Genomic DNA, 18,371 nt, shown 5'->3' on the forward strand with positions numbered 1-18,371 from the left:
TCCAAAAACCAGGTTGCACATTTATACCAGAGTGAAAGGACATGAGTTTGAGCCCATTCCAACACTTCACTACATAACCTAGGTTGTCATTCCAGGGCAATTCAAGTGAACTGAAAGTGCCATCTTTAGGATGAGAGATCAAACAGAAGGTGGCAGTTACAATTACAGCATTTAAAAGGCATATGGATGGGTAAATGAATAGGAAGGTTTAGAGAGATATAGGCCAAATGCTGGCAAATAGATCAGATTGGGATGTCTGGTCTGCGTGGATCAGCTGGACCAAAGGGTCCATTTCTATACTGTATGAATCTGTGACCCCCCCACTAACGTGGATGTAAAAGGTTCCTTGGCACTATTTTGAAGAAAAGCAGAGGCATTCTCAATAATTTTCTGGCCAAAATTTATCCCTCAACAAACATCAGTAAAACAAGTTTCAGGTCACCATATTGCTGCTTCTGGGTCCTTCATATGTCCAAATTAGATGCCATGTTTCAAATCAAGAATGACTGCAGATCATAAAATGCCTCATAGTTGCAAAGAGCTTTATGGATGGACAAGGGTCATAAAAGGTAGTATAAGAATACAACGTTTTCTTCTTTTGATCAGTCATTTTCAACTTCACTCACCAACTCATTCACTTGATGCCAATTAATGCCAAATTAGAGGCCATTTTATGCCCCAATCTGCTTTAAACCAGATTGAGTGACCCAAACACATTTCACATATGGATCTTACAGCCTATAGCGAAGAAACTTCTATCCTTTCAGTCCAGACCAGATATAGAGCAATCTGCCAGGTGCAAAATGCCAATATTTAATCCACATATATAAAAATATACTCACCTTTAGCAGAGAGAATCTTGGAGCTAATTGTCCAGGTGTAATGAAGCCTTCGAACAGGCCGGACAGTGAACCGAAAGCAGACTTTTGACCTCGCAGGAATTGTGCCATGGTGATATTTCACTTTAAAAGCTAAGACATCATGCATTTCCAACAAAAGAGAATTAATCATAACAGGAATACACATTATAGACTAGTCTCAGCGCAGGGTATGCACAGGAATACAAGTAAGCTATTTAATCACTCATGCCTATTTATTTTAATCAACCTGTTTCAACATATTGTAACCTACATCTGGGCCAGGTGGAACTTTAACCCAGGACTCCTTGCTCAAAAGTTGGGACACTAACATTGCGCCACAAGAGCCCCAACCACTCAAGCTTAATCCATTGCCATTCAGTTAGATCACACCTGACTATGGCAACACCTTTCAACCTTAGTTCCATCCTTCTTACTGCCTTCGGCAAACAAAATTCTGCCTGTACCAATTTGGAAATTTTTCACTGACAGCTTTTTGGGGCAGAGAATTCCCAATTTCTACTGCTCAATGTGTCAATAAGTGTTTCTGGAAATAATCTCGAAACAGCCTTCCTTTAATTTTACTCTGCCACCTGAGGAAATAACACATCACCTATAAATTTCTCTAATCATCTTAAATGTTTAATTAGACCAACATGTTTAAGAGAAATAGATGACTTTCTACCTCAAAGCTTTCTGCCACTGGTAGTTTCATCACATCACACTGGTTTTGTTGTAGACTAACTGGTAGACAATGATTGCTACGATTGATCAAAAACTCCTCTATTCTTGCATTGTGCAGATGAGGCAATGTGAGCTAAATTGTACTTTATATTCATTCATGAGATGTGGATGTCGATGACTTGGCCAGCATGTATTGCCCATCCCTAGTTGCCCTTGAGAAGGAAGTGGTGAGCTGCCTTCTTGAACCACTGCAGTCACGGGCTGTAGTTAGACCCGTAATACCACTAGGGAGGGAATGCAAGGGTTTTGACCAAGCAACACCAAAGGAACACTGATATATTTCCAAGGCAGGATGATGAGTTGATTGGAGAGGTTTTTGTAGGTGGTGGTATTCCCATGCATCTGCTGGCCTTGTCCTTCTAGATGATACTAGTCATGGGTTTGGAAAGTGCTGTCTAAGAAGCTTTGATGAATTTCTGCAGTGTATCTTGTTGATGTTACACACAGTGGTACACGTGCAAGTTGTAGTTCCTGGATGGTATGAAGCTTTATGAGTGTTGTTGGAGCATTTCTGACTTGTGCCTACTAAATGAAGGAGAGATATCAGGAGATGTGTTTCTCACTGCAGAATTCCTAACCCTGATCTGTTGTTGCCACTGTATTTACAAGGCTGATCCAGTTCAGTTTCTGGTCAATGACAATTGTTAGATTCCCTCTTGTTGGAGCTGGACATTGGACTGGCACTCATGCATCTTGAAAGTCACTTTCCCACTTGTAATCCCAAACAAGATATTGTCCATGTCTTGCTGCGTTTGGACATGGACTGCTTCAGTATTCGAGGAGCTGAGAGTGCTAAACATTGAGCAATCATCAACAAACATCCTTATGACCTTGAGAAATAATTGGCTGGGTTGGATTTGTTCCTTCTTTTATGTGCACAATATATCTGGGCAATTTTACACATTGCTGGGTAGATACCAGTGTTGTAGCTGTTCTGGAACAGCTTGGTTGAGGGTATTGTAAGTTCTGGAGTAGTATTGCAGAAATGTTTTCAGGGCCCATAGTCTTTGCAGTATCAGTGCCTTCAGCCATTTCTTGATATCACATGTAGTGAATAGAATTTACTGATAACCGGAGAAGGCCGAGTTGATATTATCCATTGTGTACTTCTGTATGAAGATCAGTACAAATGCTTTATTCTCACCTTTTACTCTGATACGCTGGTTCCACAATTATTCACAATGGGGATATTTGTGCAGCCTTCTCCTCTAGTGAGTTGTTTAATCATCCACCACCATTTACAACTGGACGCAACAGGGCTGAACAGCTTACATTTCAAAATTTGCCAATTTTTGTCCAGAAGGTCTTATATTCCTCTATCATACAAAGTGGATTGATTTCCTGTTATTTATCATTCAATAGAAGCCACACTACATCCTACACATTTTGAGTTGCAGGCATGTCTATCCCAGAATCTGTGTCCAACACCTGGGAAAAACACTTAAGTCCTGCTAAACAGAATAGCAACTTGCAGGGATATCACGCTGTATGACAGACCCGTAGAAGATGTCCGAGAAGAACTTGGGACTTTACCCGGAAAGGCGATGGCCTAATGATATTATCGCCGGATTGTTAATCCAAAGTCCCAAATAACATTCTGGTTGACCTGGGTTTGAATCCTGCCATGGCAGATAGTGGAATTCAAATTCAATAAATATCGGGAATTAAGAATCTAATGATGACTGTTAATCCATTGTTGATTGAAGGAAAAAAAATTATCTGGTTCACTAATGCCCTTTAGGGAAGGAAACTGCCATCCTATTCTGGTCTGGCCTACACATGACTCCAGACCCATAACAATGTGGTTGACTCTTAACTGCCCTCTGAGCAATTAGAGAAGGGCAATAAATGCTGCCTAGCCAGCGATGCCCTCAGCCCGTGAATGAATAAAGAAAATAAATTACTAGAAGGGTTTATTTTATATGGAATGATTCAATCTTCCAAAATCAATCTTCCAAAATCAATCTCCTGGGAATTAAAGTCAACATTTCGTATTCTGCCCTATCTCTACCAATCTTAATATTCAAGACTATGCTTAACTAGTTCCTGCCTAAGTAATAAATATTTTGCTGGATGTAATATATTTTTATTTCCAGTTCTGGCGCTATTTTTGAACACAAGAAACAGGAGCAGGAGTACACCATTCGGTTCATAAAGCCTGCTGCACTGTTCATTAAGGTAATTGCTGATCTTCAAAATCGGCTCCAGTTGCCTACCCAATCTCCACACCTCTTAGTTTTCTTAGTACCCAAGAATGCACTGATTGCTGTTCCAAAAATATTTAACAACCTAGCGTCCATAGTCATCTGGATAGTTTCAAACATTCACAACCCTCTGGCTAAAGAAATTTCCTCTTATCTCTGTCCTAAACTAACATGAGACTATGCCCCCAGTTTAACACTCTCCAGTCAGGGGAAACAGAATCTCTGCATATACTTGGTCGAACTTTATTAGAATTTTGTATTCCATTTAATTACTTTCCCATTTTTCTAAATTCCAGAGAATACAGGCCTACTCTACTTAATCTTACCCTCAGAGGACAACTTTCTCCTCACATCAGTTAAAGTAATGATCCTTTTTCTCTTTGCCGCATTCTGGCTATTATGTGTCTTAACTATCTTGCTTTTCCAAAGTCCCAAACGCAAATTGCATTCACATACTTCTTCACTATGATGAAATCCTATCCTCTTGTCCTGTCTCTTAATCCAGTTCACTCTTGCCCAGATCTCAAAGTTCCTTAACTCCCTCAGTGAGCCCTTCCTTCTACCATCAACAGAAACTTGTCCAGAAGATTCTCAATTTGTCAATCGCAAAATGTTTGACCAATATCTCATCGACTTACCCATCGGATCTTTCACAACCTCATCAGGATCACATAGTCCGGTGATGTCCTGCTTGACATTCAGTTCAAAACTCAAAGAGCATGGCCCATTATTGACCAGTACAAGGTCATCTGACTTAATATTGCCAATCAAGATGTCTCCCAAATGTATCTGGTCTTTCTCAGCCTAAAGGAGATGTTTAGCAGATAGGTAACCATTGCTGATTTAACTTAGAAGTACTGCAAACAGATGGCAAAAATCGATCAATTTACCATTAGAAAATTGCTTAGTAGGGATTACAGTGGAATGGACAAAAACATACATTAATACCAACCATTCACACAATAATAAGCATTGAGAATATGTTTCATTGATCTTAATAATTTAAGCGAAGTTGAATTCAGAACGTTAATGATGCAAGTTGCATCTCCAGTTGGAGCATTGCACAGAAGTTACACCACAGTAACAGCTCACTCAGCCTAACTGGTCCGTACTAGGGTTGATGGTCCATTTGAACTCCTCCCATTCTTGTTTACACAGCCTCCCATTCCTATCTCTGCCATCCAGCTCCAACTTAAATGCATCCAAGCTATTTATCTCCGCTTCACTATGCGGCAGCAAGTTCAACATTCTCACTAAACTTTAGATAGAGAAATTTCTCCTAAGTTCTCACCTGAGTTCCTTATTGAATTCATTAGCTGTACCAAGTTGTTACATATTTGATTATCACCTCTTAAGAATTGTCCTAAAGAGTGGAAGAATTGAGTATTTATCCCTTTTACTTTTAGGATGTTGCCAGATTGATCAAAAGTTCTGCACTCCTACTGACTGTTTCGGACAGTTTCAATACATCGTGACGAATTCATTGACAAAGGTCAAAATTACAGGTGACATTCACATTCATGTGCACTGACATATGCTGCTGGCAAAACACTAGAAGAAAGATCTAGAAGCATGTAAATTAGTGAGGTATAATGTTGGGTTGGGTTGCATGAACTACAGTTAGCTGGAGTGCCATTTGAAATTGTTTGCAATGACACATAGTAGATAGTAGCGTAGTGGCAAAGCCAGTGATTTATTAATCCAGAGATTTAAGTGTCTGGTGAAATGTAATTTCAATGAACAAGTCTGGATTTGAAGCTAGTCTCAGTGACGGTGACCATAACAGCTAAAACTGATTATCATAAAAACCCATCTGGTTCACCAATATCCTTTAAGAAAGAAATCTGCATCCTTACCTGGCCTGGCCTACTTGTAACTCCAGACCCACTGCAAAGTGGTTAACTCTTAACTATTCTCTGAAATGGCCAAATACGTCACTCAGTTTAAGGGCAATCAGAACATCAAGTGTTGGTTTTTATCAGTGACGCCTTTAGCCCATGATGGAATTTTTAAAAAAAATTAACAATGATCTTTTGTACAAAGTAAAAGGTAAGCTCGCCATAATCCCAGAGCATTGTTCTCTCATCAGAAACACACGTCCAGTGGTGAGTTTAATCTGATGGTCACCACAACTCAGGCGGGATCTTCATGGTGACCTAGTCAGTACAGCTGAAATTGAATCCATGCTGTCGGGACAGTCTGCAACACAAATCAGCTGTCCAACCAACTCAACTAACTGACCCCCAAAGTACAAAGTATCATCAAGCCAATTGTGTGAGCCTGTTTCCCTCCTCACCTCTACCCCTGTCAAAATAAACACTAATTACCACCTTCAGGGGAGCAAAGAAGAAGATGAATGAAGGGGTGATGGTTACCATTACACAAAATGCCTTATTTTGTTGCTTTAACCTTACCGTTATTCTGCCCTTTGATCCTTCAGCAATTACGCGAAGGGTGAGGCGGATCTTCTTCCCTATGTCTGGGCAGTGTGGACCTTTCACTCCCCATATGAAAATGTACGGTTTCAGGAAATATTTCCGCTGTTCTTGTGGATAGAAAGACCAAGTTTGTGTCTGCAAAGAACCCACAACACATCACAATAAATTGACACATCTTAAGGGCAATTTGCAATGCCCACACCCATGAACGAAGAAAATGAAGTACACAGGCTACATACCAATGGCACAACAGAAATCAGTGACCAGTGTTACCTAAACCCCAAAGGCAAATAGAAAAAACAGAAAAGTCTTCACAGGGTAGAGAATGTCAGTCACCAATATCAATATACTGCTGTGACATTTAAATGTAATATTTCATACTGCTATTTAAAAGATTATTTTGTTGTTATAATCCATCTACTTAAGATCTGATGGAGGTTCTTACCTGAAATACTCCCATGACTTTCTTCCCTTAGATGTCTAGTGGCCTGTTGTGTAATTCCATTGTTTTCTTATTAGTTGGTTATACATTAATCTATAGAGCATGAGACAATAACTTCACTATCATTGTATCTTTTACCAGACTGGTAAATGATACTTCATCTTTATCCCATCTAGATCCTGATGTATTTTGTCTTAACCCTGACATGAGTCATTTGCCAAAGCCAAAAGAACACCCTGTATTGATCTCTGTATTCCTTGAATTACATTTGTTCACACGTCAATGATGTCCTTTGTGCTATCTTTGTCAGCCAGGCCCTCAGCTCTCTCATTCTTCTATGCCTTTAGTCTTGTGCAATTTTAATACTATGTTTTTTTGGAATTAATGCTTTTCATTGTGATCCAGACCCGAAACGTCAGTTTTCCTGCTCCTCTGAAGCTGCTTGGTTTGCTTTATTCATCCAGCTCTACACCTTGTTATCTCGCTTTCCATTTTGAGTTGTTTTTGTTTATTAGAACATTGTTGAATTCTACTTTTGTGTGAATCCAATATAGCATATATTAACTATATAACCAAATAGCAACTAAAATACAGGAGAGTCAAAAAGGTGTTGCTGAAAAATGAAAAAGTAGCTTTTAAGAATGTCTGAACAGGAGCTCTTGGTGGGGGGTGAGAAATGTTACTGCCTACAGCCTGACAACCCTCTGGGAGTTTACGCACCCATATGTGGCCTATTGTACTTCCTCAATTTCTAATACCCAAAAATCTGTCTAACTCAGACTTCAAAAAACTTAAAAGCTATTTCACTACTTTCATGTGAAGAGAAATCTGCATTCTAATGACCCTCAGAGAAAAAAAACTCATCTATCTTAGAAGAGAGACCTCTTAAACCATGTCCCCTAGTTTTAATCTCTCCCACAAGTAAAAACATCCTTCAGATACCCAACCTGTCAAGTTCCCCTCATGATTTTATATGTTTCAATAAGATCACATTTCTCATTATTATAAACTTCAATCTTTCTTTGTAAGATAACAATTTCAACCCAGAAATGAATCACATTAAACTTCTCCAAACTGCTTTTAAAACAATTTTATTTCTCTACATTAAGGAGACCAAAACTGTGCACAATATTCCAGATGTGGTTTCACCAATGACCTGTACAGCTGCAGTAAAACCTCCTGAGTTGAATATTCCATTATCCTTGCAGTAAATGATAACATCCCACCTGACCTCCTAACCACTTGCTACACCTGCAGACTAACTTTGTCTGATTCATGTACAAAGACACCCAGATCCCTCTGTACCACCAAGTTCCGCAACCCATTTAAATTTACTAATGCCTTTTATCTTTCCCTGACAAGTGAACAATTCACACCTGAAAATTACTGCCTGATCACTTGACTTGTTCATAGCTCTCTGCAGACTCTCTAGCTCCTCTTGACAACTTACTTTCCTGCATATCTTGGTGTCATTGGTAAATTTAGCTATCATATGTCAAGTCCCCGCATTCAAATTATTAATTTGGGTTATGAAGAGTTGAAAATCTAACACCAACCCCTGTAGCTCTCCAAGAGCATCAGCTTGCTCACCCGAGACAAACATATTCAGCCTTACTCTCTGTTTCTTGCCAGCTAATTAATCCTTTATCCATACTAATCCATTACCTTCTACATCATGAGCTCTAATTTAACACAACAGAGTTTGAGATGGCATCTTAGCACATACCTTTTGGAAATCTAAGTACATCACATCAACCAGTTCCCCTCTGACTACTGTAGCTATGACTTTCCCAAATACGGGATTCATTAAACAAAATTTCCCTTTCATAAAATCATGTTATCTTTGCCCGATCATATCATGATTATCTAAGTATCCTGTTGTAGCCACCCCAAAAACAGATTCTTTGTGATGTAATACGCTATGCCTCTAAAACTGATCATAAACAAGGCAGTAAAGCTTAATGTCCTCCAACTTGGGCAGCTGAGTCAAGGTAATCAGCAAAAAATTAGCCAGTCATGGCAACTGAAACAAGTCATACCAATTAAACAAAAAAAAAACAAACAACTGTGCGTTTCTACTCACTAAAATAGTGGTGTATTTTGTATTAACACAGTATGGAATGGTTTCCTGCTGTGCCTAATCATTCTGTGATTTCTGAGGCTAAGCTGTCCTGATTGACTTAAGTGAATTTGATTGCTGTTCTTGTCCATCTATGGCAAAAATACAGCAGTTTAAGATTTCACATCTGGCTTCATCTTCCCCAGCTTGATTCAGCTTCCACAAGACAGAATAAGTATATCCACAAAGATGTCTCAGGGGGCATGGTGGCTCACTGTTTAGCACTGCTGCCTCACAGTGCCTGGGACCAAGTTCGATTCCACCCTTGGGCAACTGTCTGTGTGGAGTTTGCATGTTCTCCCCATGTCTGCATGGGTTTCTTCCAGATGCTCCTGTGTCCTCACACAGTCCAAACATGTGCAGGTTCGATGGATTGGCTGCGCTAAATTATCCGTAATGTCCAGGGATGTGCAGGCTAGATAGGTTAGTTGTGGGAAATGTAGGGTTACCGGGGTAGGATGGGTCTGGCTGGGACGTTCTTCGGAGGGTTGGTGTGGACTCGATGGGCTGAATGGCTTGCTTCCACTTTGTAGGAATTCTATTACGATCTAAAGGACATGAATATCCATTTTAGATCATAGGAAGATCGTATTGTGGTGACCTTTGTTTACATGAACATAAAGCTAGATATTGAGAACGACAGACACACCCTTAAATACAAGATGAACAGAGGATTCACTACAGCAATTAACAGTGCTGTACCTCTGAAAGGATCTAAGGTAAGACTAAAAATTGCATAAACACAAATGGAAAGAAATGTATAGATCAACAGGGAAACAGCGGGTGAATGTGACTAGTTGGAAAACTCTACAAATGGTCACACAGCCTCTTTTTGAACTTTATCATTCATAATTCTAATGGTCTCTCTGGTCTTTTTGGTGTGTGTTAGAGATTGCACACTGTATGCAAAGCCAAACAATCTATTACAATGGAGGCTATAACTTTAAAGCAGTATGGGTGCAAATCAGTTCAATTTTTAGAACCATGGGTAAAACATGTAGCAGCCTTATGCATTGGTCTACGGTTCACCTTTAACACAGAATACCTTTGGACATATGATGGTGAGGAAGGACAATCTAAATGACATCATCATCACATACCCTTTCTAGCTTTGATATCCTGGGTACTGAGAAGCTATTCATTCAAGGTGGGCATCATAAGTAAGTCAGAACAAGTTCTCATTTGACATAAAAGCACCCCAACATTCCAGTGACTGTCAATGGGGCAAATGAAAGCAGAAAAATTTGAATTACATTCTCCCTCTCCAAATACTAAAAGAGCTGATTGTAGCACCAATAACCACTCCTCCAGCAGGAGGGAAGATAACTTATTGCAGTCTGGGGATCAAAGACAGGGCCCTCCATGCTTTGGAAATTACTTCGTCAGCACAAAGTGCATTTACTCACACTGCTTCTTTTGGTTTATTTAAGCTACAAAATTGGATGTGGAACTCACCAGTGCTTCATTGGCCTGAATGATCCCAAAGGTTGGTTCAACAGACAAGACCCTGGAGTTAGCTGTAGATATCTTCCATTGAAAGTACAATGGCATCCGAGACACATTCTTAATGAGATAAGATCGTTCCGACAAACTGCCAACACATGTTGGTTTAAAGTACAGATATCCATTTCCATCCAGAATTATCTGTGGCTTTTCAACCATGGAGTACAACCTAATCTCCTACAAAAAAAATTCCAAGAGAAAGGATTTGGATATGTATCTATTCTTTTCCGTCATTTATAATCTGTCATAAATGTCAGCTGAGGCTGTCATAACATTTCAAATTTCAAGCCCTACTCATGAGACTTGAACACTCAACCTAGGCTGACACTTCACACCACGTTGTAGGAGTTCTGCACCGCTATAGGTGGCTCTTATTTTGGGTGAAACTTCTAAAAAAAACTGAGGGAAAACAATGTTACGTTAGCTCTTACTGGTAAAATACATTGTGCAACATGTGGGAGCTCTCAAGGTGCCTTGGAACTTGCTCAATTTGCACTCAGTGGTTTGATTAACTGTTTGCAAATGGGGATTTTTTGGGACAGAATTTGAACAGATCTAGCAACTTAAATCTGGCCATCCATGAAGTACTGTGAGCCGTGAAGAACAGCAGAGTCGCTCCAGCACAATCTGCAACCTTACAGTCTGGCATATCTCCCATTCAACCATGACATTCAAGCCACTGGTTCAAAGAAGAATGCAGGAGGCATGCCATGAGCAGCGCTAGACATACCGAAAAGCTACAAACAGGACTGCTTGCATGCCAAACAGTATAAGCAGCCAATGACGGACAGAGCTAAGTGATCCCACAACCAATAGATCAGATCAAATCTTTGCAGTCCTGTCACATCCAAGTGAACAATTTATTGGAGGAGGAGACACAACAAATTTCCCAATCTTCAATGGGAGCACAATGCATCAGTGCAGAAGGTATGTTTTTATCATTTGAAACTAGTCTATGTTCAAATGCAACAAGATTTTGAGCATATCCACACATGCCACACGAAAGTTAGGAGTGTGATGGAATACTCCCCACTTGCCTGGATGGGTGAAGCTCTAACAACTCTCAAGAAGCTTGACACCATCCACAACAAAGATACCCAACTGGTACCATATCCACAAATCCACTCCTTCCACCTCTGACAATCAGTAACAGCAGTTTGTACTACCTAGAAGATGAACTGCAGGAATTCACTAAAGATCCTCAGACAGCACTTTCCAAACACACACTAGAAGGACAAGGACGGTCGATACATGGGAACACCACCCCCTGCAATTCCCATCCAAGCCATTCATCATCTTGACTTGGCAAAATATTGCCATTCCTTCAGTGTCACTGGGTCAAAATCCTGAAATTCCCTAACTATTGGTATAGTGGATCAACTTACAGCAAATGGACTGCAGTGGTTCAAAAAGGCAGCTCACCACCACCTTCTCAAGGAATACATAGGGTAGGAAATAACATGCTGGCTAGCCCATGAGGCCCACAATGAATAAAAAATCTAGGAGAATTCACATTTAGTTCCCTCATCTGAATCATTAACATATATTTTGAATATCTGAGCTCTAAGCATTGATCCCTGTGGTACCCTACTAGTCACCACCTGCTATCTGAAAAGACTTGTTTATTTGTACTCTTTGTTTCCAGTCTGCCAACCAATTCTCTATCCATGCCAGCACACTACCACTAATCCCATGCCCTTTAATTTTTACAGGGCAATCTTTAGTGTGGAACCTTTTCAAAAGCCTTCTGAAAGTCCAAGTAAACAACATTCACTGGCTCCCCATTGTCAATTCTATTAGTTGCATCTCTGAAAAGTTCCATTAGGCTTGTCAAGCCTAATCTCCCTTATATAAATCCATGTTGATTCTGTCTAGTCCTGTCACTGTTTTCCAAATACTCTGCTACTAGATCTTTGATAATGGCCTCTAGCATTTTCCCAACTACTAATTCATGCTAGTCAGTCTACAATTCCCCCTTTTCTCTCTACCTACTTTTGTAAACAGTAGGGCTATATTAGCTATCTGTCAATCCATAGGAACTGCTCCAGTCTATAGAATCTTGAAAGATTACCACCAATGCATTCACTACTTTTAGGGGCACTTCCTTAAGTACTCTGGGATGTAGACTATCAGCCCCTTGAGATTTGTTGGACTTTAATCTCATTCATTTCCTCAATAACATTTCAATAAAAGTACTGATTTCCTTCAGTTCCTCCATCTCACTAGACCCTGTGACCCAAACATTTTTTGTATGTTATTTGTGAAGATAGAGCCAAAATATGTATTTATTTGGCCTGTCATCTCTTTATTCTCCATTATAATCTCCCATTTCTGACTGTAAAGGACCTACAAGTGTGCACAATGCTCCAAATCTAAGATTTCTTACAAGTACCTGATTGAATTTCTCTGATGCATTCAGATGTAGTAGCACTGTGTGTTTGGTAAGGCTCTCATTCTGTGGGGTCCCTCGCACTGTCAATATCTGATGTGTTTGAGGGAGCACAAAACCTACATCTGGTTTGATTCTGATGGTGCTTTCATGCTGCGTATCTACAGAAAAGGTAATGACCATGTTCCCTGTATTCTTGAGCAGCAGGGTCTTGTAAATCGTTCCTTTCTCATTCACTGCTGGCAACACCTGCAGTAAGCAAAGTGATGTGAATTATGAATCAAAAATGCATTCTTAAATCTACACATAAACATATGAATTACAGCAACAGGGGGCATTTAGCATCTCTAGCCTACTCCACTATTCATCAAGATCAAGGCTGATCTGATGTAGCTTCAATTCCACATTCATGTCTAATAACCATTGACCCCTTTATTAGTCAATAATCTATGTCTGTCTTAAAAGTATTCAATGATCTTGCTTCCAAGGCTCTCTGGGAAAAAGACTTTAAAAGACTCTCAAACATGGAGAGAAAATATATGCTTTAACAGAAAGGGTTTAGAGGGATATGGTCCAAATGCTGGCAAATGAGACTAGGTCAAATTGGGTTGTCTGGTCGACAGGGATAAGTTGCACCAAAGCGTCTGCCTCCATGCCTTGTAACTCTACAATGCTTCTACATACTTTCTTAAAGAAGGAGACTAAAACTCCACATTGAACTCTGGTGCTTGGATTAATAATCCAGATTCAATGAGCTCAAATCCCACCATTGAAAATTTGAGTGTTTGAATTCAGTAAAAATGACCATGGTGCTTTCACCCATTGTATAAACCCAACTAGCTCACAAACATATCTTTCCAGGTAAGAAAACCTGCTGACCTTACTCAGTCTAGCCCATGTGAAACTCCAGTTCCACAGCAACTTGTTTGTCTTTGAAGTGGCTTAGCAACTCATGCACATAACAAGTAACTAACATTGTTTAAGGCATGTTCACCATCACTTCCTCGAGGGGGATGGATGACAAAATCTGTCAGCAACAGCCACACTTGATATATAATTTTCTATCTAAAGAATTTTTCTAATAGAGTGATGAATAAACATCAAGGAAAAAAGTAAATGAAATATTAGAAAGCTGCCATAGTCTTATCAAACCATAGGGCTGTTCTCTCATTAGAGAGAGGTGACTGGTGGTTGTTTAACCTGAAGGTCAACGTACCTCAGGTGAGATACAGAAGGTTGGACCTTCATGGCAAATCACAGTTTGTGCTGTTGGCATCACTCTGCTTCACAAACTAGCTGTCCAGCCAATTATGCTGACACCCAAAATGAAATATGAGGCAATGATGATGGCCACAAGCAAAATTTATAGAAGTACACTCAGAGAGATCATTTGAAGGACAGGGATGAGGTAGTGAAACTGAAGAATATAGGGGCAAACCTTCTTAGTGCAGAATCAGGATGCTGCACCTACATTGGATTAGGCATAATCAGATGCATCTGTGTTTGTGTGTGTGTGTGTGTGTGTGTGTGTGTGCGCGCATGTGTGTGCGCGCGCAAGTTAAAAAGCTGATAAATTTAAAGGAAAATCTCTCTTTCTCTAAGCCCAAGTAAATGATTTGGATGTAGGAGTGGAAGGGTGGATTAGTAAGCTCACTGACAATACGAAGGTGGGTTGAGTTGTGGATAGCGTGAAGGGCTGTTCTAGGTTGCAAAGGGACATTGATAGGATAGGGAGCTGGACTGAAAAGTCCAGATAGAGTTTAACCCTGAAAAGTGTGAGGTGATTCATTTTGGAAAGACAAACTTGAAAGCAGGATACAGGGTTAACAGAAAGATTCTTGGCAGTGTGGAGGAGCAGAGAGACCTTGGCGCTCATGTTCAGAGTTCCCTGAAAGCTGCCACCCAGTGGATAGAGTTGTTGAGAAGGCATATGGTGTGTTAGCTTTCATTAATAGAGGGATCGAGTTCAAGAGCCATGGAGTTATGCTCCAGCTATACAAAAGCCTGGTTCAGCCACACCGGGAGTATTGTGTCCAGTTCTAGTCACTTCATTACAGGAAAGATGTGGAGGCATTGGCAAAGGCGCAGAGGAGATTTACCGGGATGTTACCTGGAATGGAGGGGAGATCTTACAAGGAAAGGTTGAGAGAGCTAGGGCTTTTCTGCTAAGAACAATGAAGGACAAGAGGTGACTTGATAGAGGTGTACAAAATGATCAGAAGTACAGATAGAGTGGACAGCCAGAGACTTTTTCCGAGGGTGGAGGTATCTATTATGAGGGGGCATAGTTTTAAAGTGAGTGGAGGCCGATGTAGGGGAGATGTCAGAGGTAGGTTCTTTACTCAGAGTGGTCGGGGCGTGGAATGCATTGCCAGAGAGGGTAGTGGAGTCACCCTCATTAGGGGCATTTAAGCAGCTATTAGATAGGCATATGGATGATGGTATAAGGTAGGGGTGGAGGTTAGATAGGCCTTAGGTTTAGGGTAAAAATTCGGCACAACATCGTAGGCTGAAGGGCCTGTACTGTGCTGTACTGTTCTATGTTCAATCACTCCAGAAATATTGGTGCAAATGGCAATTGGTGGGGTTTAAACCTAAATAATAAATGTGGAATATAAAGCTAGCATTAGGGTCCCAGCTGATTTTATTATATTTTTATTCCATTACAAAAAGAAAACCCTTTCTGTAAAATAAAAATTTTAATCATTCAGACCAATAAAACATCAATGACAGAAACTGCAAAAATTTGAAACCACATCATCTTAGAACATAGAACATTACAGCACAGTACAGGACCTTCAGCCCTCAATGTTGTGCCGATCTGTCATACCAATCTGAAGCCCATCTAACCTACACGATTCCATGTACGTCCATATGCTTGTCCAATGATGACTTAAATGTACTTAAAGTTGGCGAATCTACTACCGTTGTAGGCAAAGTGTTCCATTCCCTTGCTACTCTCTGAGTAAAGAAACTACCTCTGACATCTGTCCTATATCTTTCACCCCTCAATTTAAAGCTATGCCCCCTCGTGTTCGCCATCACCATCCTAGGAAAAAGGCTCTCCCTATCCACTCTATCTAACCCTCTGATTATCTTATATGTCTCAATTAGGTCACCCATCAACCTTCTTCTCTCTAATGAAAACAGCCTCAAGTCCCTCAGCCTTTCCTTGTAAGACCTTCCCTCCATACCAGGCAACATCCTAGTAAATCTCCTCTGCACCCTTTCCAAAGCTTCCACATCCTTCTTAAAATGCGGCCACACCAGAGTTTTGAGCAGCTGCAGCATAACCTCTTGGTTTCAGAATTCGATCCCTCTATTAATAAAAGCTAAAACACTGTATGCCTTCTTAACAGCCCTGTCAATCTCGGTGGCAACTTTCAAGGGTCTGTGTACATGGACACCAAGATCTCTCTGCTCATCTATACTACCAAGAATCTTACCATTAGCCCTGTACTTTGCCTTCCCGTTACACCTACCAAAGTGCATCACCTCACACTTGTCCGCATTAAACTCTATTTGCCACCTCTCAGCCCAGCTCTGCAGCTTATCTATATCTCTCTGCGACCTACAGCATCCTTCGTCACTATCCACAACTCCACCGACCTTAGTGTTGTCTGCAAATTTACTAACACATCCTTCTACGCACTCATCCAGGTCATTTGTAAAAATGACAAACAGCAGTGGACCCAACACCGACCCTTGCAGTACACCACTCGTAACTGGTCTCCAGGATGAACATTTCCCATCAACTACCACCCTCTATCTTCTTTCAGCAAGCCAATTTCCGATCCAAACTGCTAAATCTCCCACAATTCCATTCCTGCGCATTTTGTACAATAGCCTACTGTGGGGAACCCTATCGAGCACCTTGCTGAAATCCATATACACCACATCAACCGGTTTACTCTCATCTACCTGTTTGGTCACCTTCTCAAAGAACTCAATAAGGCTTGTGAGGCACAACCTACCCTTCACAAAACCGTGCTGACTATCCCTAATCAATTTATTCTTTTCTAGATTATTATAAATCCTATCTCTTATAACCTTTTCCAACACTTTACCAACAACTGAGGTAAGGTTCGCTGGTCTATAATTACCAGGGTTGTCTCTACTCCCCTTCTTGAACAGGGGACCTACATGTGCTATCCTCCAGTCGTCTGGCACTATTCCTGTAGACAATGACGAGTTAAAGATCAATGCCAAAGGCTCGGCAATCTCGTCCTTGGCTTCCCAGAGGATCCTGGGATAAATCCCATCTGCCCAGTGGACTTATCTATCTTCACACTCTGTAGGATTTCTAATACCTCTTCCTTGTGAACCTCAATCCCACCTAGTCTAGTAGACTGTATCTCAGTATTCTCCTCGACAACATTGTCATTTTCTAGAGTGAATACTGTTGAAAAATATTCCTTTAGTGCTTCCCCTATCTCATCTGACTCCACACACAACTTCCCACCACTATCCTTGATTGGGCCTAATCTTACTCTCGTCATTCTTTTATTCCTTAAATACTGATAGAAAGCCTTAGGGTTTACCCTGATCCTATCCGCCAACAACTTCTCATGTCTCCTCCTGGCTTTTCTGAGCTCTCTCTTTAGGTCTTTCCTGGCTACCTCATAGCCTTCAAGCGCCCTGAGCCTTCACATCTCATCCTAACATAAGCCTTCTTCTTCCTCTTGACCAGGATTCCATTTCCTTCGTAAGCCACGGCCCCCGCACTCTACAGCTTCCTCCCTGCCTGACAGGTACATACTTATCTAGGACACACAGGAGCTTTTCCTTGAATAAGCTCCACATTTCTAATGTGCCCATCCCCTGCAGTTTCCTTCCCCATCCTATGCTCCCTAAATCTTGCCTAATCTCATAGTAATTGCCTTGCCCCCGGCTATAACTCTTGCCCAGTGGTGTACACCTATCCCTTTCCATCACTAAAGTAAACATAACAGAATTGTGATCGCTATCACCAAAGTGCTCACCTACTTCCAAATCTAACACCTGGCCGGGCTCATTACCCAGTACCAAAACTAATGTGGCTTCGCCCCTTGTTGGCCTATCTACATACTGTGTCAGGAAGCCCTCCTGCACACACTGGACAAAAACTGACCCATCTATAGTACTATAGTACTCTTATATAGATAAATATTGTACAATTGTCAGAACAGATCAGAGGGGCCAGAACTGTCAATTATGCAATGTTCTCTCTGCAACTGAGGTACTTCAACAGTGTAATAGATTTCTGGGCTGTCAGTGAAGCGTTGTTCCATGTTATTGGCTAAGAACCAAAATTGAGCTTGGGGATAAGCCCTCAACAGAGTTGAGAATGGGTAGAAAGAGAGTTCCATGGTCTTTTCAACCCCACTTGCAAACCAACCAGCAAGGACCCATGAAATTTTGCTCTTAATTTATACTGACACACAAATCTCCATTTCCCTCAAATAGGAATAAGTTGAAAAGGAAATCTCTCTTTCTCTTAATGTTAAGTCCTTTTCTTGTTTTTTTGAGGGATGTGTCTCTCTCTATCACCTCTTGAAAACTCCTTTTGAAAGATTAGTTTGTAATCTGGGGCACTACCCAATCTTCATTGTCTCTCTGATCCCTCTTTCCTTGCAGCCTTCCTACCTGTCCTCACCTACCGTGTTTCCGTTGTCAGTTCTCTGCCTAAACTAAAC

General features: G+C 40.8%; 1 protein-coding gene across 3 annotated transcripts in view; it reads right to left on the reverse strand.

The window, feature by feature from the left end:
• The window catches only part of cfap65 (cilia and flagella associated protein 65), a 168,231-nt gene that overhangs the window by 80,875 nt on the left and 68,985 nt on the right, over positions 1-18,371 (reverse strand). For all 3 annotated transcript variants that reach the window (XM_048534726.2, XM_059647681.1, XM_059647680.1), the window contains 5 exons: positions 12,700-12,945; positions 10,260-10,484; positions 6,220-6,378; positions 4,444-4,609; positions 843-971 (listed from right to left, as the gene is read on the reverse strand). In XM_048534726.2, the coding sequence (XP_048390683.2) occupies positions 843-971; positions 4,444-4,609; positions 6,220-6,378; positions 10,260-10,484; positions 12,700-12,945 (925 nt within the window). The remainder of the gene's footprint in view (positions 1-842; positions 972-4,443; positions 4,610-6,219; positions 6,379-10,259; positions 10,485-12,699; positions 12,946-18,371) is intronic.

This window comes from Stegostoma tigrinum, chromosome 7 (genome assembly GCF_030684315.1).
Source record: "Stegostoma tigrinum isolate sSteTig4 chromosome 7, sSteTig4.hap1, whole genome shotgun sequence".
In the NCBI taxonomy this organism is placed as follows: Eukaryota; Metazoa; Chordata; class Chondrichthyes; order Orectolobiformes; family Stegostomatidae; genus Stegostoma; species Stegostoma tigrinum.